Source organism: Ciconia boyciana, chromosome 2 (assembly GCF_034638445.1).
Source record: "Ciconia boyciana chromosome 2, ASM3463844v1, whole genome shotgun sequence".
Taxonomy (NCBI): Eukaryota; Metazoa; Chordata; class Aves; order Ciconiiformes; family Ciconiidae; genus Ciconia; species Ciconia boyciana.
The window spans coordinates 161,562,355-161,586,182 of NC_132935.1; the positions used below are offsets into that span (position 1 = coordinate 161,562,355).

At 39.9% G+C, this 23,828-nt stretch overlaps 1 protein-coding gene and 1 long non-coding RNA gene across 4 annotated transcripts in view; one reads left to right on the forward strand and one right to left on the reverse strand.

The window, feature by feature from the left end:
• The window catches only part of LOC140648552 (uncharacterized), a 38,597-nt gene extending 30,772 nt beyond the window's left edge, over nt 1-7,825 (reverse strand). For both annotated transcript variants that reach the window (XR_012041272.1, XR_012041273.1), the window contains exon 1: nt 7,100-7,825. This is a non-coding gene — a long non-coding RNA (uncharacterized lncRNA). The remainder of the gene's footprint in view (nt 1-7,099) is intronic.
• The window catches only part of PRKAG2 (protein kinase AMP-activated non-catalytic subunit gamma 2), a 230,124-nt gene that overhangs the window by 168,375 nt on the left and 37,921 nt on the right, over nt 1-23,828 (forward strand). For both annotated transcript variants that reach the window (XM_072854749.1, XM_072854750.1), the window contains one exon: nt 7,664-7,751. In XM_072854749.1, coding sequence (XP_072710850.1) covers nt 7,664-7,751 — 88 coding nt within the window. The remainder of the gene's footprint in view (nt 1-7,663; nt 7,752-23,828) is intronic.

A 23,828-nucleotide genomic window follows, 5' to 3' on the forward strand; every position in this document is an offset into this window, starting at 1 on the left:
TACTAAAGATCCCCAGCTGTGACTGCTTATCACTAATAATTAACTCTGTAAAGTAATTAATATTATAGCTAAGTTTATGTGGGAGGATACCTGCAGTGGGAGGCTAGTTACTAGTTCTAAAATGTAAAAGCAATATATAGTTGATCTGTATTCCATGTCAAAAGACTTCTGCTTAGGACCACTGGGCAATTCGTATTCTGATTATATTGGGATGAAGAAAAAAAATCCTTTCAGGGTATAGTTCTTATCCAATGGCAAACTCTGTTTGAGCTGCTTTAAAATGAAACCATTAGAGCCACCTTTAACCTCACCATACAGTATTAGAAAGATATACAGAATATATACACTTGCTCCATCACTTTCATACCTGCTGCAGGATAGTTGTGTCTCTAATTCATTGAGGGCCTTGCAGATTAGTGGCAGAGCACCGAACAGACACCAGTAAGGATCCAGTGGAGAACATACAGTGCTGATACAGAGTGCATTTTCTATGACAGGTTTTGTTATGGGATTTAGTTACTGTGTTCTAAACAAATTGTAATCTCTGAGTTGTACCACCTTCATTTATACATGCTACACACTGACATGATTACAGCATCTAATATTTCAAAAGCCTTTTAAGACTAGAGCAAATTTTATTGCATTCCTTCCAGGTACAGGAAGAAAAAACTTGAATCCAGTATTTTGTATGAGACATCCCCTTCCTTACTAGTTTGTTTGGTGCTGGAACAGAGATTCCTTAGAATAAATGGTAGAAACAACAATTCCTGCACAGCTGCTCTGTTCACTCCAAGCTTTTCGAGGTAAGGAGGACTTTGTATCAGAACCAGGCCCAGAGCTCTTCACTGGGACTGACCATGTTCTCTAACCACCTAATAGACTCTTGGACTGCCATCCCACAGTCAGTCGCAGTTGCATTTTCCCCATGCAGTTTGCATTTTTAAATACAGAAGGGATTCAAGATGGGATCCTAATCTGAGCCTCACTGATTCTAGTGTTCTCAGCTGTTGTAAACCACTGGTATCAGTTATCACACTCTAGCAGAAAACAAGTAGGGGTTTAATTTACAGTGTAACCAGCAGATGAAACCTTTTTTTTCCGATAACTTCTGTCTTTTTCCACTTCATGAACCAGACTAAATGAAACCAAAAATAAGCACTAAGTGTTTTAAATTAATTTTGCACAAACAGATTGCAACAGAATAAGCGTATCTGTGACATACATTTGGAAAAATTCTAAGTTGTTCATTGACAGCTCATCAGGAGAAGAGCTGTTAACTACTTGAGTTGTATGGAACTATAATTGTAGTAAGGAGCACTAGCAAATGGTGGGAAAATTACCGTTTGTAGTTTACTCTTGCATTCAAAATGGGTTTGCCTTGATTTGCATTTAGATGGGAATTCCTTCTTGTTGCTCTTCAATCCATTAGGTTTTATAAGTAGCTTTTTTTTTCTTCTGAAGTACTTCGAAGGGCATTCAGTTTTACTGCTGAACTGTGAGCTGTGCAGGTGGCACTCCTAGCATATTGGTATTGTGTCACTGCCTTCATTGATCAGAATGAAAGGAGGAGTAGAAAAGTCAGGAAAAGCTTTGAGACAGGCAGCTTTGAATTCACCTGGAAATGCCTATTTCTAAATAAAGCACAGGTAACGTTTTTGTTGCAATGCTTGAATGAGTCTGTTCCACACAGACTTGTGATTTGCAGCAGCATTTCTTTTTTTAGGTTGTTCTTTCTATTCCTACCCAGTCATCAAAGACTAATATGTAATCCTTATTATTACTCAAGCAATATTTGCTTTAGAATTTTTCTAATTTAGAATTAAGACTACTTGTTTGGAGGGGCTGGCAAAGCAAATTTACATTTGCATTAGCTTGTTAGTAAACTGGCTTTTGTACAAAACATACATATAAAGACTTCTCATTGAATTCTCATACTAAGACTAAATATATTTTTCTAAAGATTGAACAAAAATAGAAACAAAAGAAAATAAGTCTGGAAAGGACATTAAAAATTCATTTTCCCCCACAGCACAATCAACTATACGTAAAAAATTCCCAACAAATGGGTTTTTTTAACCTGTTGCTAAAAACCTCCCGTGACAGAGATTTTACAGTTTTTTTCAGCAAACCGTGCTGGTGCTGCACTGTTGTTACGTTCAGAAAGTTCTTCCAAAGTCCAACCTAAGACTTGCTTGCTAAAGGCTAAGTAGGTAACTCATCCCATAACCAGTGGACCCAGAAGATAGTTCATCACTTTCCTTCTTGCAGAAACACATTATATTTGGAGACTGTTATTATATTTTCCTTCAGTCCTCTTTTTTTTTTTCCTAGACTAAGAAACCAGGAGGTTTTCAAGTCCTTCTTTACAGGTCATGTTTTCTGAACTCCTAGATCACTGTTGTTGCTTTTCTTTGGACTCTCTTGGTTCATTCTTGAGTTCAGTACCCAAAACCGAATGCAGTATCCCAGCTGGCATCTAACCAGGAAATCTGTAGAAGATTCTCCGTGTCTTACCTATAACACATTTGTAGATAGTGTGATTTTTTTTTTTCCAAGACTCTGACATTTTTGTCTGACATTTAGTTTCATTCTCAGGTCTTTTCCTTGCATGACTGCTGCAAGCCAATCCTTTCCCATTTTATTTTTGCATTTGATTATTGTGTAACGCGCTCTACTTACCCATATCAAAGTGCATCCTGTTTTTCAAAGCATGGCAGCAATTCTCAAGCTTATTTTAAGTTCTAAGGCTATCCCTAAAAGAGCAGTGTCTCTTAGCATAGAGTTGTTTAAAAACGCAATCAGGTTATTCATTATTCTTTCATCAAGTCATCAGTGAAAACACTGAATGATATTAGATAGAACACAGACCTCTGTGGAACACTCTCTTAACCCCTTCCAGTTAGATAAAGAAATCTTACTACCTTCCTTGTGAATACTGTTGTGACCTTTAGCAGTCATTTCATCTAGACTATCTATCTATCTGGCTTGCTTACGTGAGTGTCATGCAAGATAGTGTCAAAAGTCCTGTTAATTCCTGTTGCATCTGCTTACCACAAGACTTCTAGCCTGTTATTAAAGTGACTGAGATTGGCTTGGCATTGTTTATACACGTTGGCTGTTACTGATGATCTTTCTTTCTTCTAACTACTTAAAATAGGTGTATTTGTTCTCTTATCCATTTTGGAATCAAAGTTACACTGACTAGTTTATAGTTTCTTAGCTCCCTCCCCCACCTTCCCTTGCAGATAGCTACGCTAAGCAGAATGAACCTGACCAAATGGGGGTGTAAAGATCTAGTCAGTAAAGGGACTGGAGTCCAGCATGCTTTTATCCCAAGTAGTTGTCTAAAATAGGCCATCTGAATGATGTCCTAGAAATATTTGTTTCTCCAGTGGTTGCAGAAGCAGCAGCCTAGGGTAACTCATAGGTGTCTAGGCTCAGGTGCGATGAATCTTGTTCAAAGCATTTTGATATAGCTGGTCTGATGACTGCCGCTGATAGACCCCTATCCCAATGGATGCATTCCTGCTAATTCAGGCAGGCAAGATGACAGGAAACTACATCAAAAATAATCTTCTGCGGATGTTAACTGCTGATCACATCCCTGAACCATCCCTACAATCTAAATATTTAGCGTGTTCTTTTGAAAATAATGGGATTCCTTTAATAGGACATAGGACTAAAAGGACGCCTAGATTATCAGATAGGTTTTAACATATTCATTATAAGTGCATATATAATTTAGAGGACTGATTTTCCTTCTACAAAGTATTAGTAACTCCCTTTGCCCTAGAAAGCTAAAGAAAACAAAGTAAGCAGTTACCTATTAAAATTTACATTCTAGCCTTCCCAGAAGTCCTAAAACCTCTTTTGTTTACATCCACCTTTTAATGACTTTTGCTGTTCTATCAACCTTGAGTTGTTTTACTTTGCCTCTACAAAGATTGCTGGCACTGGTGTATTAAGCTTCTGTATTAGGGTTACATCGCAGGTCCATGTTTTTTGGCATAAGTAACGCCCCTGTAAAAAACAAATTGAAACCTAGCAAAGAAGAAATGTATTCAGGCAGTTTTGTTGTTGCATATATTACTCTTCTAAACTTTTATATATAAAATTTATTTTGCTTAGCTGTATTCAGTATACAAAGTATGTACTGTCTTGTTGCATTGGGTATCTCAAACAGTTAAAATGAGTTACCTGACATGCTCTGATAGCAAATATTTAAACCATAATCTAGACAAATCCCTTGGTTATAGTTAATAGAAACCTCCTGTGGCAGCAGAACAAATAGTCACAATAAACTGATATTGAAATGTTACAATATATAATATCATCTTGGTGGGAATTATAGTTCCTTTGAAAGACAGATCTTTTCCCTACCTTTAACCAGTAATCCTTTTGTAAAATGGCAGGCAGAGTTTGTAGAGAGAAGCAATACCTAAGACGGTTGAAAATACCTGCTAATTTGTCCAATGCTGTAGTAGTTCACAATGGACAAGACAGTGTTTTCGTCACTGATTTAAGCAGACTGAAGAGTGGGTTGTTTCCAGAAGGTGTGGTCCCACTGTCACTCCTGCCCTTGGCACTCCTTGTGCCAGTGCTAGCTGGTACAACTGCACAGTGAGTTGGATCAGGAACTGATCTGGATGAAACCCAATCTTTTATTCTGGTCCATTTGGTTTTCAGCTGCATCAGTCTCCTGTTCTGACTCACTGTGTTGTCTACAAGCCAAAAGGAGCTAGAATGCATAGCGAGGAGCAAAATGAACACCATGATCAGCAGCTTGTTCCAAAATTGGTTTAAACAAATTGTGAGACTGCAGGCAGAGTGAGGGATGGAGTTTCAGCCTTCTCAATTTCCTTTGGGTTTTTTTGAGTAGTATGGATGTTACAACATAGCTATAATGTTTCCATTACAAATCTGTGTTATATATTAAATTACTGCCTTTATACTATCTTGAGTTTCTCATAGTACTCTTGGTCTGGATGTAGATTCTGTCACTGTAAAACCCTGATCTTGCAGTAAGCTCTGAGGTTCACAGTACAGTGTAGCCCATGGCATGAAACAGGCTTAACTGGCTTCTTATAAACATATCCGTGTTTTGTAGCAGGTGAAATGCAATGCAACTTTGAAGATTTGGTGTCACTTCCAGCTACAAACAACCTCAGAGTTGTATGTCCTCATGGCTGGTGCTTACTAGACAATTATGGGGCATAAATACTTGTTGTTTTAAAAAACAGAAACAAAATCATGACAGTTATTGCCAATCAGATATGTAATCTTATTCTTCTTTTGGTTAGCAAAATAGGTTAAAAACTCTTATCAATATCAAGGTACATGATAAGGAAGATAAATTATTTAGAGCTTTTAACGATAGCTCCCAGAGATAATTAAAAGCTTCCAAAGCATTTTAATTAGTAGGCTGAAAATATTATAAATTAATATGAACTGCTTTGGTATCTTCTGTGGCTGGTCAGTTAGAGTATTTATTGAAATCCTAGAAGTCTTTTAAAAATACAACTAGGAATTAAATATTTTAGGATTTTCTTTCCAAAAGATCTTTACAGTAAAGAAGAACTGGATATTGTTAACTTTCTTGTCTATTCTTAAAAGTGTCCCTAGACAGAGGCAGCTTGGGAAAAAGAAGCTGTCACCACTGGTTAGCTTCCTTGCTTGAAACTTCTCTGGACTTGAGAAATGACAAACAGACAGCTTTCTGTTTTCCCATAATTTTTGGCTCTCTCCTCCCATCATAGTTTTAATTCTAATTATCTTTCATACTTTCCTAGGTTCTATGCACATTACTGTGCTATCCTAGATCTATTCAACCTTCCCTCCGTGAAGGACTTAGTGAACTTTTGAAGCTTGAGCTTCTCCTTAGGGACCAATAGATCTTAAATGTTCTCTAATGGCTCCTGTGACTCCTTCGGAGCACCAAGCATGCGTGTCTGCCCACAACATCTGTTGCTATTGCCAAAGAAGTAATCCGTTTATCCACCTCTGCAGCATCCATGTCTGAACTGGTCCTGCTGGGCTTCCTAAACAGTCAGTTCCTAAACAGACCTATTCATTATAGTTAAGGAAGCCTAGCTATAGCTTACCACATCTCATTGTCTAAATAAATCGAAATGATGAATCTATTCCAAATATTTCCTTATCTCCATTGATTCTGCTATAGCCTAGCTTACAAGCTCAGAGGCAGACTTGTAAAGCTGGGTGCAATAAATCCCATTCTTGGTAAGCAGAAGCCTCCCATGGTGTATACTCCATCCTTCAGACACTGGTAACAGTAAGTGGTTTGGGCTGTCAGCATTATGTGCTCAGCGCTCGAGGGCAAGCTCAGGGTGTTATGCCACCTCACACCCAGCACGGTTCAGAACAGCTCTGAAATACCAGTCTGTAGTGACAGCAATGGTGGGGCAGTCATTTTTTTTTTTTTTTTGTTCTTCAAGAGTGATTTTTAAAGTAGGATTATCTAGTCTGATCTGCTGCACAATGTAAACTAGAATTTCACTCACTAATCCCTGGGTCCAAAGTCCCCCCTAACTTCTGCCTGAGCTGAAGCACGTTATGAGGAGAGCGCTCAGCCGCACGGCCGCCTCCCTTCTCCTCCTCAGGAGACCGCTCCGAGGGTTAGCGACCAGCTCTGACAGAGGCGCGCGACTTACATGGAAGACGCCGACATTCGGGCTAATCTTGAATTGTAACTTCTCGAACGTTTTAAATGGAAACGAGCGCGTCTGTTCCCAGAGCGGGTACCCCGGGATGGCGGCTCGGCCCCGTGCGGGAGCTCCCTGTCACACACGGGGGAAATCCCCTCAACACCCACCCCCTAAGGGCAATGGAACTGTCGGCTTCCCCGCCGCTGCCTTGCAGGTGAACGCGCGGGACCATACCAACCCCGTCTCGCGGGGGGAGCGGGGGGAGCGGAGGGCCTTCCTCCCCTCCGCCTCCTCTTGCACCACTCTAGTCCAAAGCAGCCAGGCGAACAGCCGAGCCTGCAGAGCGGGCTGCGAAAGGCGGTCGGCCTGCCAGAGCTCTTGGGGCAGTAAACCTCTCCCTCCTCCCCCTCCCTTTTGCGCGCGGAAGTGGTAGTTACCTTCCCCTCCCGCTGCTGACCAACGGGCTTGACTGCAGCAAAATGGACCGTACCAATCCCTCCACCGGAGGGGGGGGGCGGGGGAGAGGCGGCGACGAGGTGTGGCGGGAAGCGGTGTCCTGCGAAAGGGCGTCCGGCCTCCCTGTGCGCCTGGCGGCCGCCAACGGCTGCTCCCTCCGTGCAGGGGAGGGGCGGCGCCTCCAGGAGGCACGGCCGCGGGGAGCCCGGGGGCCGTAGGGTTAATGGGCTGGGCGCAGCCGCCGCGAAGGGGGGAGGAAGGGCGAGTCCCGGTTCCTCCCCCCTCAGTGTGTGCGGTGTGTGTGTAAGAGGCAGCGCACTTCGAGCCGTGCGTGTGTGGAAGGCCGAGGGGCAGCCGCCGCCGCCGCCGTCCGGCCTCAGCGCCGTCCCGCCTTCCCTCCCTTCAGCGCTCGGCGGGAACCGCGCCAGCCGCCCCCTCAGCGCCGCCACTCCCCCTCCGCCGCGCCGGGCTGTTCCGATGCCGCCGCGGGGCCGGTGAGTCCGCGCCTGGATGCTCATCTCCTTCTCCTCTCTTCCCTCCCGCAGGCGGCGGCGGCGGCAGCGGCTCCGGCTCCCTCTCAGCTCCCGGCCGCCTCCGAAGGGATGCTGGAGAAACTAGAGCTCGAAGATGAAGGTAAAAATTCAAGGAAGGGGGGCGCCCGGGGGCGGGTCGGCGGACACCCACACACTCAGCGGGGTCTGGGCAGCGGGAAGGGAGCGGGGTATGCCCGACGAGGAGCCCGCCCCGGGGAGGGCGTTGCGCCATGCCCGGGCCGGCCGCGGTGCCGCCGGCCTGCCCTGGCCGTGTCCTTGCAGGGCGGGTCGCAACCTTCCCCCCCCGGCCCGATCCCTCTGCGGTCCTTTTGTGGCTGCAGCCCGGCTCGCACGCCGCCTCGGAGCTGATGGCAGCACATGCCAGCGCCTCCCGGGCTGCGGCCGCTTCGGCGGTGCGTGCCTTTAATCTGCAGTTCCAGTCAGCCAGTCCCTGGCACTGGAGGGAAGACAACCTTCATGGCATCCCCTCCTCCTCCCTTTAAAACACTCGTTCTGCTCGAATACGTCTGCGATACCAAATATAGACTTTGAGAGCGAGGTGCGAGCAGTGATGGAAAGCGCTTTCAACTAAAGCTTCTACTCCTTATGGATATGCATACATCTGTTTAAAGCGGACAGCTGTAAACTAAATTTTCCTTATGTGGCTGCTCTCTTACGTTGTTCTTAGCTGTCCTGTTAAGAGCTGCAGTTTTAACAGAGTGTGCTGTTCTTGATAGGGGAACTCCTGGCAAGTTTTTGTATCTTGCAAGCACGAAACTGTGCTGTGGAGAGGCATGAATGTGTTTTCTCGAACTTGCACAAAGCATTCGCTTACCTCTGAAAGATCCGTGTTGGATATCTTGAGCTTTCATTTTCAGAAGGGATTAGGTTAGTGGATGCAAACGTGGATGCACAGCTAATCTTTATGCTCAGTATTGTAAAGTGGCTAAGACTTCATGGGTTGTGGGGTTTTTTTTGTACTTGGTAACTGCTATTGTAAAATGTAGGACAAATATTTAAGGAAAAATTTCAAAATAGTAGGCTGAGTCATTCTGTGAAAAATATCGAAGCCGGTATGCTAATAAGCCAGCTTCTTGCTTACTAGCATGCTTTCTACAGTTGTGGAACTGGTCTGAAAAAGTAACACCTTTTATTTTAAGCTTTCTGTGTGTGAGAAAAGGAAGCTCTTAACAATTGGATTCTTTAAGCTTTTTATTAGGAGTCCAGACAGAGTTTGAATTGCAATGAAATACTTGTGCCTTTGTGAATCCTGAACATGATTAAATATGAATATTTGGTACAAGGGATTTGTTGCTAACTTGCAGATTTGGTTTTTTTTCCCTCACACTGTTTAACTACTTTTGGTTAGGCCTTCATTTTAGGCTTATGAGGAGTTAGAAAGTTACCAACTTACGTATTTCTTTTTACATAAAGCTTGTTACTGCTAGGTAGGAGATCCTAAAACCTGCTGAATCACTAACAGTTAAGCCATTTTAAAAGCTATTTTAAACATCTTATAAATTTAGATATCTGAAAAGGATGTCTAGGTTAAAAAAACCCACCCTCAGTTTTGAGACGCCTTTGCAATTTTAACAGTGTAACCTAGTATTATTTGGAGTAACTTGATTAGGCTGAATATCTATATATGTCTTCTAAAACACTGCAGTAAGATAACCTGAGTTCTTCGGAAAGTATGGTATTTTCAAATTTTTTTTTCCTGGTTTTCAAGCTTCTGGTTTGCTTTGTCTCTCAATTAATTTATCTTTAAAACTAAGGCTTTGTCTGTGGGTACTCGAGCTGGGTGGGTTCGAGCAGTTCAGGGATCTGTCAAAAGATAATGCCTAATAGCAAACCTGTGACCAATTTAAAGTAGTATGTGAATTTTGAAAGGAAGCAGTTGCCTTACTAGCCTTTCAGACTTAATGAAAACATAGTTTTATGCCTAATTTTAAAGCCAAGTGGAAAGGATGTAGAGTGCTGTATGCAGAAGGTAAGATGTAAGTAAAATTAAGAGTGTGGATGTCAGACCAAAACTTACTGTCCAGAATGCTTCTATATGAGGAGGCCTATAGAAAGAGAATCATAGAAAATTGAGATGCAGGTAGAAATGCAGCAGCATAGTTGCAGTACGTGTTTTATGACCTAAATTTTTGCACTAGTTGCTGTAGTTGTATTTGTGCTAATATTGGGGGTAGGGCAGTAAAATGACATTTAATGGTGTTCACTTTTTTTGTTGGATGGCAAGTAGTAAGTGCTCAGAAGTTGAGAAACTTATTTGAAATCTTGGTAAGGTTTCATTAAGTGGCTGTAGCCACACTGTAACTGATGATCTTTTGTCAAACTTAAAGTCTCTACACTGATACCTAAAACTGTGAGTTAAATGAGAAATTTGAAACTTGTTTTGAAACTGCTTTTCTGGTTGCCTCTACTTTTGAGTATTTCCTCTAGCTAGCTTTCCAGTTTCTGTATCCATCAACAGTTGCTAACTATCTTGTGTATCAAATTATGCTGCGGTTTTCTTGAAACAGAGAGCTTAATAAAAAGAGCTGAAAAATGAGGCTCAATGTGTGCACTGAATGCCATCCAGTATGCTGAAATGGATTTTTGTTTGTCATTCTCCTCAAAGGTTACACAAATGAGAACTTGAAAGCACAGACGGCATTCATTTAATTTGGATTCTAATTAAGAGGGTTAAATTGAAAAAATGGTACTAGAAAGATTTATAGTCTAAGTAGTACTGTGATGAAATATGCAGAGTCTAGCCTGATGATGTGATTTCTAAATAAAATGGTACTTTCAACTGAAGGGCAATTTTTTTCATTATATGCATTATATACAAAGAATGTACGTAAACTATTTTGTACATAATTAGTGTGGACAGTATTAGACATGATGTTGTTGTTGCAGATAGAAGTGCTGGTTATCTTTTTGGTTTAAAACTTCTTTACTTCATATATCTCGCTGGATTCTCTAGGATCAGTGCAGCTTCTTATTGGTTGGTCACTAGTTCTGTCTAGCATTGGCTTAATACTGCTCTTGTGATGTGTAAGAGCAAATCTTAGTGAGGTGCTGTTCAACAGCATCAGCTGCACTACAGCTGAAATAGGACGGGCTGTAGGCTGATGATGTGCCTGGAGAAGAAGGACTGGATAGGCCAGTAGATATTTCTTTTATTTAGGACTCCCTAAAGGACCTTTTTCCTCACAGCAATCAGAGCAGGAAAGTAAAAACTCACATGTAAGAAGTCCAGAGTCGTGGTTGGTTTTTTTAACTGAAGGATGCTCTAGAGTAAAATATTCTGAACTCATCCTGCTCAGTATTCCTTGGATGGGAATGACCTACCTACATTTCCTGAAAAAGTATGAAAGCTACCTGTTGATGGGTATGGAGTTTCTCATTGTAGCCTGAAATAGATTAGTGCTGAGAGACCTCTTGTGAATGTATATAAATGATCAAAAACTGTTGTCTTTGTACATATTGTGGGTTTGCTTGTTCAGCTCTAGTGTTTGTGAAATCATGTTTCTGTATTAAGGTTATTTTTACTTCTGATCAATGTCAAGAGTAGTTCTGGGTTTTATTTTATGGAGGATATGATGAGCTTGGAAAAGAGCAAGGATAAATTATTCTGAACATCTAATATGAAAAAGGGCTTTAGTTAACGATTTACACTTACTAGCTTTAATTTGTTAAGTTGGAATTCCAGAAATGGTTGTGTTCCAGTGGCTACCTGTGCTGTGAGAGGAGAAACTAGATTAGAGTAGCAAATGAGTAGCAAATGCATGCCTGTCAATTGTATTGATTTAATTGGTATAGTTTTAGCATGTTATTTTGGAAACTAGTTTTGTTGCAATGTTGGCTCTCATCCATGTTAATCTCTTCCATTTGCTCAGCTTGGGTAATAAAGTAGTAGCTACTGAAAGCAGAGTTAACTACTTTTCTGTAGCATCTGCTAACTCAGGGAGTCTTTCCAAGGTATTTTCTGCAGCCAGGATTAAGTTAATTGCAGGGTTCTCCTATATCTCTGTTCAATTCCTAGCCTGGAAAAAAGAATTCTGCAAAGTGCGTGCAGCAATTGTAGCATCAGTGTCATGGGACTGATGCGCTTGCTCTTGAATGCTCTACTTCTCTGGACTGTTGCACAAAGCAGCATTTAGACATTTATTTGATAAACAGTCTGCATTAGAGTGGAATCTCTCCTAGTAATGCTCTGGCCTTCATCTCACTTTTCCTGTATCATCTATCTCTTCTGTCACATGCTCGTTTCTGGCTGTCTCCTAAAAATAGACTTTCACCTGAAATAGACTTTCACCAGTAATTGCATCTCCTCTTAACTAATTGTTGTGTCTGTGGTCATTCCTTCCCTGCTCTGCAGATTTTCTTATTGTTTCTTATTGAAAGTAGTTTCTTATTGAGCTCTTCCTGTCTGCCAGCCTCCCGCTGTCAACTGAGTATCTGAATCAAGGTATGAAAACAGGTGTCACTTTGGGGCCAAAAATAGTTAAAAGAAGCTTGTAATAAAATGCATGTTAATGTCCATACTAGATTTTGTTTAGTTCTGAACGCTGAAGGATCAAATGCTCAGGTTAGGAGACAGTGAAGTTAAGGCATTCTTTTGCAACTGTAATTAATTTCTAATAAACATTCATTATGTGATTGTTAAAGCTGATGCTCTCTGGAGTACAGAAACGGCATTTTGCCCACAGGATGTGCTTTCAGATATCAGGGCACATGGTGATAGTGATAGGGGAAGTTTTACATGAACTTTTCCACAGCAGATTAGAATCCTAAGTGGACATAGCAAGAAATTATTAATCAGATATGATAATTGGTATTAATAGACTTCCTATGGTCTTAGAGTTTGGGATTATTTTCTCTTCCTGCTTTAGAGTTACTTTGTGATGTGATATAAGAGGCACAGTAGCAGATTCTAAAAAAAATCTTATTTGTAGTGCTTTTTGACCTGGCTATCTGATCTGAAGTAATACTGAACAGTTGCATCTGACACTATAGACAACTGCTTATTCCACTGCATTTACTCAGCTTATATTTTTCTGTCATTTTGCAACACAGAGTATCAACAGGACAATGGGCTTTCCTGTGATGTACTTTCCAGAGTTGTTAAAGAATAACATCCAGAGTATTCAAATGTTCAGCTTTATTAGTTTATGCAAGAAATTATGATGAAGTGCCCGCCTGTCCTAGGCAACCTCATGTCCTTTGTCTGCCAGTTTGCTATGTAATAACATCATAGAATTTTTTTTTTTCTTCCTGGAAATTTCCATCTTTGAAGTTGAAAGATGAAAATTATGTATAAAATGATAGGTAATTGAAAGTATAAAACTTTAATCGAGCAGTGCAAAACAAGCTATTGGGAGTTTTGTTGTCTTAGATGAAGACTGTTCCCACAATCCACACACGCATCTTTACCTTGTGCAAGTATTGCACGTGGTTCTTCTTGTCAGTGCAGTGGTGGTTCTTGTCAGCCCAGTGCTCACTATCTCCAAGCAGTCCTAACTGTTCTGCTCCTCCATAAGATACGACGCTCTTATTCTTAACATGGTATTTAGTCTTACAGTGAGGAAAGTCCTAGTCTTACAATGAGGAAAGCCCTTCCTGTCTAGGAAGGGAAAAATACTAGGAAATAACCAGCTTCCATTACTAGGAAATAACCAGCTCATAGCAGCTAAAGCATGCAGTCTTCCTCAGGAAACAAAACTTCTTAAGCCTTACCAATCTTATTTTGTTGTAGTACAGCAAAAGATACAGCCCTGTTACACAGGGCATGCTCTAAAACTCTCTGTCTGGGTCTTGGGCGATGCAGGAGCTTCTTGATGGAAAAGCTTTCATAAAATTTTAATGTGGTCAAAACATGTATTTTCCCGAGCTTGTTCTTGGAAACAGTGAAACCATTCTGGCTGAGACTTCCTAGAAAAAAACTATGGAAAAATGCTTACCATGGCAATGAGTCCATGTAATTGTTCTGGCAAAGCTGCAAGCATCTGAAAACAGTTTTACAGGAAGTGTTGGGGCTGATTGTGTCCAGGTAGTATTGCACCTGCATGATTTGCATATGTTATCTTCCAAGTGAAAGCCATTATTGGCCAGCAGCTATCTGTGAGGAATATTCAGTCAACCAGGTGTTCTCCTACACTTGAAAGACATTACTGCTTCAGGTGTATGTGTACATGTTAGTATCTGGTGGCCAATGTGATGTACTGTTTTACAGTAACCTTTACTAGCCACTCTTGCTGGTGCTATCACTTTAATCTGCATCAGGTGAGGGACAATGTCAGCTCTGCTAATAACTTCCATGCAGAACTTCCTTGATCCAGAAGCTGTTTGGTTTGATAGTGGGCTATCACGGTTGGTAAACAACTGCTTGATATAAGGTCAAAGGCTTTAGACAATATCATCTCAACTTCTAAGTGTCCTGAGAACCCCCTGATTTAGAGGTTGAGTTTACAGCATTGCGTGCTTGAGTAATGATAGACATGGAAGATGTGACGATATCAGTGTTGCCTTACAGATGACTACAAGATGCTATTACTTGCCTGTGACTGCTTTGCTGAGCATTACCAGGATTGAGTAGGCTGACTATAGAGTCCTTTCCTCAAGAAACTTCCTAGGTGGTGGTCTGCAATGTTCTATCTGATAGACCTCTCCAATGCCCTCTCTATACAGGGAGGACAGTATAGATGAAAATATTATTATCTTGATAGTTTGATAACCTCAGCTGTTAAATTTGGCTGTTGTGGTCAAGTCAGTGGTCTTGGAAAACTTACTGCCTCGGGGCATGACTGAGTACTAAATGAAGGTGACTTCATTTAAACTGAAGTAATGCCAATGTGACAAGAATGATAACAGAATATTTGCATAAATTGGCTCAATCTAGCTGTTTCTAAACAATCATAAGAAATGTTTCTGCTTATTAATCATTTGCAACAGATGTGACTGTCCTCTAAGACAGGACTTTTTGTAATGTGTACTGTGTTTTCGATAACTTGAGGGATGATCACAGGGCTTTTTCTGTGGAGCCTTTCTTGTATCAGCACTGCTTTTTGTTAGGAGCTTGCTCTTTGGGGAGCACTTAAGCTGTCTGCAGTTACTTTATTGATTTGACTATTTGGACTTCCAGAACTTACAACTACACTAGCATTGCACAGGTTTGGGGGGAAGTAGATAAGTCCGAAACGTCTTAAGGAAGGTAGCATTTCCAGCATAAGTACAGAAGTCGGTGGTACTGTTTTTCGTAACAGTTCTTGCATCTTGAAACAAAATGTACCTCTCCATACTGAGACTGTTTGCCTTTGCTTGCATGTTGTGGTGGGCTTTCCTGTGGCTCTTCTACGAGTAGAGGAGACTAACAAAAGGAAAATCTGGGAGTTTAGGGGAAAATCCTTCTGTGGAAGGGTTGCACCAATGGCTAGGATTAACATATAGCCAAAGCAGTTTAATACAAATACAAGCATAACTACATTAGAGCAAAGTTGAATTTGACTTTTAGGTGTCCAGGTTGGCATCTAGATGGAGCTTTGGAAAGCTTAAATAACGCTATCCTTCTAGGAGTGAACCACATCTAAGAGGTTTTTGAATGTAATGTGGATATCTTCAAGGTAACTTTCAAATACTATTTGAATAAATCTAACTTGGTTTTAGATTCATTCTTCCTCTACTGAATTTATATGGATTTTGCTGGTTTTTGTGAACCAGTTTGGTGAATTTGCCAATTTTGACTGTGGCAGAAGTTAAATGGCACGCCTACATTTTGTCTAAAAGTAGTTTTCATATGCTGTAGACCAGTGGTTTTATTTGTGATGTGAATTTTTTTTGCTTTTTTAGGGTGTTTTTTTTTAAAGTTTTTTTGACAATATTTTGCTTTTTCTCTGTGTATTGTGACTGAATATTTAGTTCTGACACTGGGCATTTTAAGAAACATAACCAAACTTTATTTTTTTCTTACCATTCCCTTACACTGTGGTATTAATTTCTGCTGCTTAGTTTGATGAATTTCTACTGATGCAAAGACACGGAGGAAGAAGGTATCTGAGGTGTAGGAGAAGGGATCAAACTGGGATAGGCATAGAAAAGGGTCATTCGTGAGACCAGGAATATAGAACTTGCATTAAAGGAGGAAACTAAAAGGCTTTGCTCATTTAGCTTAGTAAATGGAAAGCCAAGAAGGGTTGTGATAACACTGTATGTATGAAAACATCCTGTAAGGGGTGGGAAGGGGGTAAACACCAAGGAGGAAAATTAGCTGAAGAACAACATTGGCACAAGAACAAATGGATATAAACTCTTCCTGTATAAGCTTTGAAATAGTATTCTAACTTCCAGCATAGTTACTATAGGAGTGAGTTTGTAGGATAGACTTCTAATGCTTTGAATCACTTCAGGATGGAACAGGATCACTCAGTGAAAGGGATTGTGTGCTTGCCTTTAATAGAAGACTCTGAATGCCATATTGCAGAAGGTGAATGCTTTGCTCTATACAAGCAGTTGCATGAATCTCTCCTGCCATAGTCTTGCTTGAACTCCCTAGTATTTTTGAGTCAGTTCCTTTAAAAAAAAAAAGAGGGCAAAAAAACCCGGTGGTGCTCTGTAGGGACATCATATGAGTTCAGAGGAAGATCAGCTTTGCGTGTAGTTGCAGTTTATCTGTGGTATAGAGCACGGATCAATAGAACTTCTAAACTAGGTTCCAGAAAACTGTATCCAAATATACTGTATTGAATGTGTGTTGGATCTCACCTACTTTAGTTAGGAAACTGCTAATTCTTTTTCTGTATAGCTTCAAGCTACACCTGCCATTAGGTAAATCTCTTCAAGTGGTATATTGAAACAGAACACTTCATAATCTATTGAAGTGTACATACAGATTCATAAACTCTAATAAGAAATAGCAGTAATAGCTATTTAGAAAATGTTGGCATGCATAGGGAGGGAAGGAGAAGAGATGTGTAAGGGGAGACTAGAGAGAAATGAAAATGTAAATACTGAATTATTAAAAGCTTCAAGTTAAGATATTGTAAGTTATCATTCAGGATTTGAGACCAACAGTTTATAAGACCTGACAAAACTGTTTCTCTGGCAAATGTAGTCCTAAGTCCTTAAGACTTAAGCCTAGAAATGTATTTCTTCCTTAAAGCATTATATAAATGATGCTTTGAGTTTAGATTGTTAGTCTTCAGTGGAAGATCTCCTAAAGATTAGATACTTGCCCTGTTCAGTAAGGATACAACTGTGGCTTGTGAAAATGCTGTGTACTTGTTTTGAAAACGCTTGTCTTGTAAGTAATACTTTGGTTAAGCTGCTTGTTTAGATTTGATTTTAAACTAATTCTTAAAAGACTTAAATGGCTATCTCTTTTCTAAAGTGTGTGCAAACTGTGTACGTAGTAGGACTTACGCTTGCTTTAAAGAAATAGCAAAAGTTTAAATTGTTTACTAGTCTTCCAGTATAGATACTAAGGATACAGGCTAGTTTACTCTTCCATTAATCGCATACCTTAAACCTTCCTTGAATTCAACTCTTCAGCGTTTGATTGCTGATATTAATATTCAGAGGCTTAATATCATTTTTAGTTTCTTGTGTTTTGTGGCCTATATCTTGCAATCTTGAAGAGCATGCCTGCATTCCAGACAGGCGACATCTTAAATTAGATCTTTGTTTGGGATGCTTAGGGAAAAATCATAGTGCTTGTTGTCAAGGGAAGATCTTGAACATGTTTTAGAAAATTCTTCAGGTCAACTTATTCTTTATTGTGGTGAGAATCTTAGAAGCATTATTAGGTTGCAGGCTGAAGTTGCTACCTTTATTCACAAAACCACGGTGAGGTAGCTTTCCTCAAATTACAAATCTTTAAATTTGACCAAGAGTTGATTTAAGTGATAGTGGGCTGTTTCAAAAGAATTCAGTTGGACTTCTGATACTGTTTACCAGTTAGTCCCTAAACAAGGCAGCTCTTGCTTGTAAACAAGTAAGTTTCTCTGCCTGCCTGGACAAGAAACTTCAGAGTTACTATGATTAGCTCTGGAATGTGAAGTTTCTTAAGCTGCTCATCACTTTTTTTTTTGTCTGCTTCAAATCTCACAAAATCATTTGTTTATCCACATTGCCAGTGGAGAGCTACAGTAAAATGCAAGTGCTAACTTCTCAGCCCATTTACCAGGACGTACTAGCTCCAAACATGAGAAACAATTCAGTGCAGGATTTTGAAGTGTGCTATGAATACAAGGAAGATTGAAACACAATCTGAATCTTTCATTGTTTCAGGCAGTTATTTGTATTAGTTTTCTCTTACAAGCCTTAGCTACTACTGAAGTTTGAAGAAGTGGAGAAATTTAAGCCTCAAAACCAGAAAAGTGGATCTTTTGAAGTATTCTCAGGAACTAATAACCTTTTTTGTTCTTCACTAAAGCAGGATGTGCTCATGCAGTTGCGGACATTTGTCTCATTCCGTGTTTAGGACCTTTAAGGAAGGAGACTGTACAACGTCCTAAGGTTGCTTTGTTCTATCTAACCAGTTTCTGGAATGCGTTAATAGCTCTCTAACAGCTGGGGTGGTTTTTTTGTTTGCTTGTTATTTTGTTTAAGCAAACTGTGCCTTTCTTCCCTACTTCTGCTGTAGCAAATCAAATTAATAACAGGGTAGTTCTTTCTCAGTAGTAGTGATGTTTAGTCACTCCCCTAACTTGCACTCATCCAATTGAGTGTTCCTTTCAGATTCTTGTATTCTCTGAAAGATCGTATTAACTCCAAACCACTTATGAATACAGTTTGAAGATATCATGAGGTTTGAAGTCTTGCAACCGTTTCTAACTCTTACTGCAAACTCTTTGAAGCACATTCTATTCCTGTTTTGAAGATCACGAAGGAGAATGCTGAATAAAATGAAGCCCTGATCCTCTGAGACTCTCTTGCAATGTTTTCCCTGTGAAATACGAAGCTACTGGTAAAAGCTCTTCCAGAGTGACTTGTAGAAAACTAAAGACATGTAGCATGAACTTGCATGCCATTCTGCACTAGCTGATTTGCGTAAGATGGACCTTGCAAATGTTGCAACTTTCAGAAGAGTTTGAACTGGAGTTCATATCTTCTTAAAAACACACAGTTGTCATCCAGTCTTGCAAACCCACTGAAAAACCCAGACATCCTACTAGTTTTGCTGCAGCTGGGATTGCTTGTTATGCAGCTACCTTGTCGTGATTCTACAGTATCTTTTCCACATGTAGTAGTATACCAGCTTGCTTTGAAATCAGTGTCTCAAGCGTACTGTGACTTTTTTTTAATTTTGTGTCCTCCCTCTTTTTTTCATCCAGTTGATCATTTTATCCTGAGTAAAAACTGATTAGACTGAACTGTTCTTGACACAACCATATTGTCTTTCTTCTTTGCTTTTGATGAGCTTCTTTTGTAGGTGCTTAAAAATACACTGGTTTTAATAACTTGCTTCAATACATACCTAAGAATTCTGACTGGCTTGAATTTGTTTGGCTCTCCTTTTGACTGGTACTGTAACTTCTCCTTCATGAACTTGCAGAGTTCAGGAATGGTTGTTTTTAACTACGGCGACTCCTGTTTACCCTTGTAATAACCTGCTGTCTCTCCATCAAGCAACTCCTTGTGACAAGGGGAGAAAACATCTCAATTACCTTAATGATCTAAAGTGACTGAACAGTTGCACAAACTCTAGAATTCAAAAGATATACTAAAATGTGTGCAAAAAAAAAGGTGTAGATGCAAGCGATCCTGAATGTTATGTTTGAAAGTGTCTTAAGCAATTATGAATATAATACTTAAACCGAAATGTTTTAACACATGTTATGGTTTCTTTTAGCTCATCACTGTTATTAGAAATTATTAACCTTTTTCTGAAGACTTGAGCAACAAGGCAGTGTGCACTTACTTCTCTATTCATTTTTATTTACCTGTTAATGTACCTATTCTCCCCTCTTATTTTGTGTACCTTTAGACCCTCTTCCTATTTGTAGGGTCAGATACAGTTAGCAGGGTAGATTTTACTTAATCTGATGATGTCCCTGTGTGCTCACGCTTCTTTTTAAAATCCTATTCTTCCTGTCATGTCATGTATTCATGCTGTAATATGTAATTGAATTAATCTTGGATCACTGAAGAAGCTTCTGATACTGATCTCTAGATACACTTCCTATCGCTTCTTTGTATCAGAGTATGTTACATCTGTAAACTTATTATGATCTTTCTTTAGCTGCCAGCTCATGCATTCCTTTAGATCGGGGTGGGAAATGTTCAATCTGCAACATCCATATCATATAGCCTGTGGCTGCATGAATAATGCTACTGTGTAACTTCAGTGTGTGGTCTGCCAGGATATTGTAAAGCTCTTTGCAGCTTTCAGAAAGAAAAAAAAAATCTTGTCTCTGTCACTACATCCTTTCTCTTTGGTTCCTTGCATTTGAAATCCTTTCAGCTTGTGATGGCATAGTCAGCTATCGCTGTCATCATATTAATTCCTATGTATTAGACTTTAAACCTGTTTTGGTTCTTTTTTCCCCTCTAAGTTTGGAAGTAGTCCTTTGCCATGGTTGCCATCTCTGCAACAAAGTTGTACCGAGCATGTTCTAAAAATTTAATGGTGATTTATCTCCTGCCACTTAGAGTAGGCATCCTTGTAACTATCTCTTCCCACTTTTTCCATCTTTTTTTACTACTCAGTCTTATCATGTGGTTATTTTGGTGGGGTATTTTTTTATCTGAGGAAAGTTTCCTCTTCAATAAATAGAAATCAAATGATACAGTACAACATCACTTCTTTTTTCTGTGCTTGTCCTTCTTAAACTACGTTAGTATTCTCCTCCTACCAAGTCTGACATTGATTCAGCTTCTGGTGTCTTGTTTCTTGTCCAGTGTTTTCAGTGTTCTTGGCTCTTTAACAGACAGCTCAGCAGACTGAAAAGTCATGCCCTCTTACTGCATTATTCTGTGATAAAATTGCAGTTTCTTGTTCTTCTCTCCCAGTCCCTCAATTCCCATGCTTTTCACAGGATATACTATGTACATCTTAATTTGTCTTATGTATCATTCAAACTTATCTAAAAATCTAACAAATTAGTCATATTTCTCTTATAGAAGGTAGGTTGAAGTGAAGCTGTTGCTCGTGATCACAGCAACATACTGTACACAGCGTAGTACTGGATTCCTTTTCAGAATCTGTTCCTGTCTGTCCCTTAGCTGAGGAATGCTGATAAAATCCTACCTGAACACTTGATTCCTGGAACGTTGTTCTTGAAACCCCACTTCATTCACATGCCTCCATTTCCCTTAAAAGTCATGTTTCGGGGGCTGTTGGTGAGCTTGTAGAGACATCTGAGGGATAGTTTGTGGTTCTTCCTATGTAGTGTCACTGTTGCTCTTGGAATGGATTAACTATATCCATTCTGGATGTTTTTTCAGATCTATTAGAAGTATTGTGTTAATGACTTACACTAGAACCACTACCATCTCCTGCAAGTTGTGGGAGAGGTTATCCAGGATATTAAGGAACTCATTCAGCAGGTTCAGACTGGGGGTGACACAGAAACTTTATAGCCAGCTTTGGTCACAACTTTCGGATAAAAACGCAGGCAGAAGAACAACTTATAAGGTTAATGACGTCCTTTACCTATTGTATACTCTGCCAAGGGTTATCTATAACAGTAGGGAGAGAGGTAACTCGCGCTGGCTTATTTAAGTGATTAGTCACCCTGGTGTCTTCTGGCACCATTTGACATGGCTAGCTGCCACAGCAAGGATGGTGTCCTTGTACTGTATAACTTCTAGTGTAAGGAAAGGGCAGGAATAATCTGCTTGCCACATGGCTAGATATGGGAGCTGAATAGACCTAAAACTGGCATTATCAGGAAGCCGATAACTTGTGACAAACTGAGCTTTTCCAGCCAACTTGTGGAACAGTTTTGTACAAATCCAGAAGCAGTGTGAGGGAGGGAATGGAACCACACAGCCAGTGCAAAGGGATCAGCGGCTGCTGGTACTATGCTGTACTGCTGCTTGTCCTGCTGTAGAGCCACATCTTTAGACCTGGCCTTTGAAAAGGTAGAGTTATTCTGTATTTGCTGACAAAGGAGTATTGGCTAGGGATGTGAAAAAATCCTCTTTTAAATTGCATCTTAAGCCAAATGAACAGCTCTCCAATTCCCATTTTCACTGTGATATGTGTGTTTTGAGTTGTTTTTTATTTCTATGTTAACAAAATACTTAATTATTTTACTTGATTAAGTCATATAAGAGAGAATAGCATAGAGTGCTTTTGTTGGTGTAACACCTCTTTTAGTAAAGTTTATCGGTATAATTATACCGATAAACTTCACTTAATGTATTGCTGTTGGATCAGTTCTGTAGTAAATATTGGGATGAAAAATATCTTTTGTCTCTAACTGTAACATTTTAATTCTCTAGCATCTAAAATGTGATATTCAACATATTACTTGGCTTTTTTAAAATAGGAGTGTGTCTTGCAGTAACCTAAAGTACAGATATGTATGTGTGCAGTAACTGAAAAAAATGTTTTTCCCAGTAACTAGGTTATTTAGTACATGTGAGAATATCACAAAAGTACATTTCTACTCCCTTCCCCATTTCCTTTTATGCACCATCTGAACTGGCGAAGGGGAGATGGTTATGCTAATAGTCAAGCTGAAGAGTCTAGTGATGGGTGCTGGGAGTGCTTAGCTCCTGCTGCTGTAAGAAAACTCTAAGCTTTTAAAGTTGCACAGTTTTCCCAGACTGATTCTGATTAAAAATCAGGGGGGATGGTGGAATTATTGTGTACATATGTGGCTTCTGTCTTCCTCTGAGTTGTTCACCTAGCTAGGCAGTTAGCTGTGTATATTTTTTTACATACTGCTATCAGCTGTTTTTTCCCTGCTTTTTAAAGGGCTTTTAAAATTTGGCAGTTAACTTCATAGTAAACTTAGAAATGTCAGTTATACAAACAGTTGTTTAGGTCCATAAGAAGGGTTGTTTGTGTTCTTCAAATGTTTGAGAATTACTAGAGCTACCAGCCCTCTGTCTAACCATGAGGAGCAGGGTTGTTAGAGAGCTGCAGCGGCATGATTGTGGTCTGTGGTGGAATTAACTCTTTAAAGCAGATGAGAGAAGATGGTCTCTGTGGAACCCTATGCCTTCCTTTCAAACACTCCTGGAACCACAGACTAAACTTGAAATGTGACTGGATACCAGTGCAGAAATGCAAGGAGCATAATATAGCTATAATATAAAATATAATAGGAAAGGTCATGATTTTGTATTGTTGAAATTAGGAAGCATGTATGGTCCAGGATCTTGTTGTTGGGCCAGCCCAATATGAATATAGCACAGAAATCCAGCCTGTGGTTTGCAGTAAACACTTCTGAGGAACTTTATATGTTTTTATGTCACAGTACTTGGAAGCTTTTCAGTATGTGCTGACCATATGTGTTACTGCATGCTCCTGTTCTCCATCTGCAGGCGCTTCTTTTTTTTCTTCTTTTTCTTCTTTTGAAGGCCTTGAAATTCTGAGGGAAAAGCTACAGTTTCTGTGTAGCTTTTCATTTATGAAAAGCTTTCATTTGTGAGGAGTATTCAGATGATAGCTCTACCTTAGAGCTCTCTAAATAGACAATTATACTTAGTACCAAGTCCCACTGCAATCTCTGAGTCAGTATCGCTGAATAGTTAATCTGTTAAAAAAAAAAACTGATGTTTTTGTAAATAATATTTACTGCCTGAAATAAAAAGTTAAAGCATGTCTCATGTTACAGTGAAGGGTGGGAGAAAGGAAGGGAGTAAAAATCATTTGGTCTTAAGTGAATAAGATAGGGGAGTAGAGTGGCAGAAATACAAGCAGATTGACCTTCCACTCTTTAAAGGATCCCTACCTGTAGGAATAAATAAAATGCAAATGCAGAGAGAGAATTTACTCTGTAAAAGGCTGTATGATGAGGCTCTCAACTTCAGGTGTTAAACTGTCAAAAAATCTTGTAACCTTTCAGGTGACTTCTGTTTGTGCTCTATTAAAAATTGCAGAAAACAGCACTGGGGATTTGGATTCGTTTTTTGCCTTCTGTGACTTGGGGAGAGGGAATGCACATGGAGAATGTCCACTTGCAAAATAACTTTCAGATGAATCTTCAGGAAATAAGCTTTCATGAGTGAACAC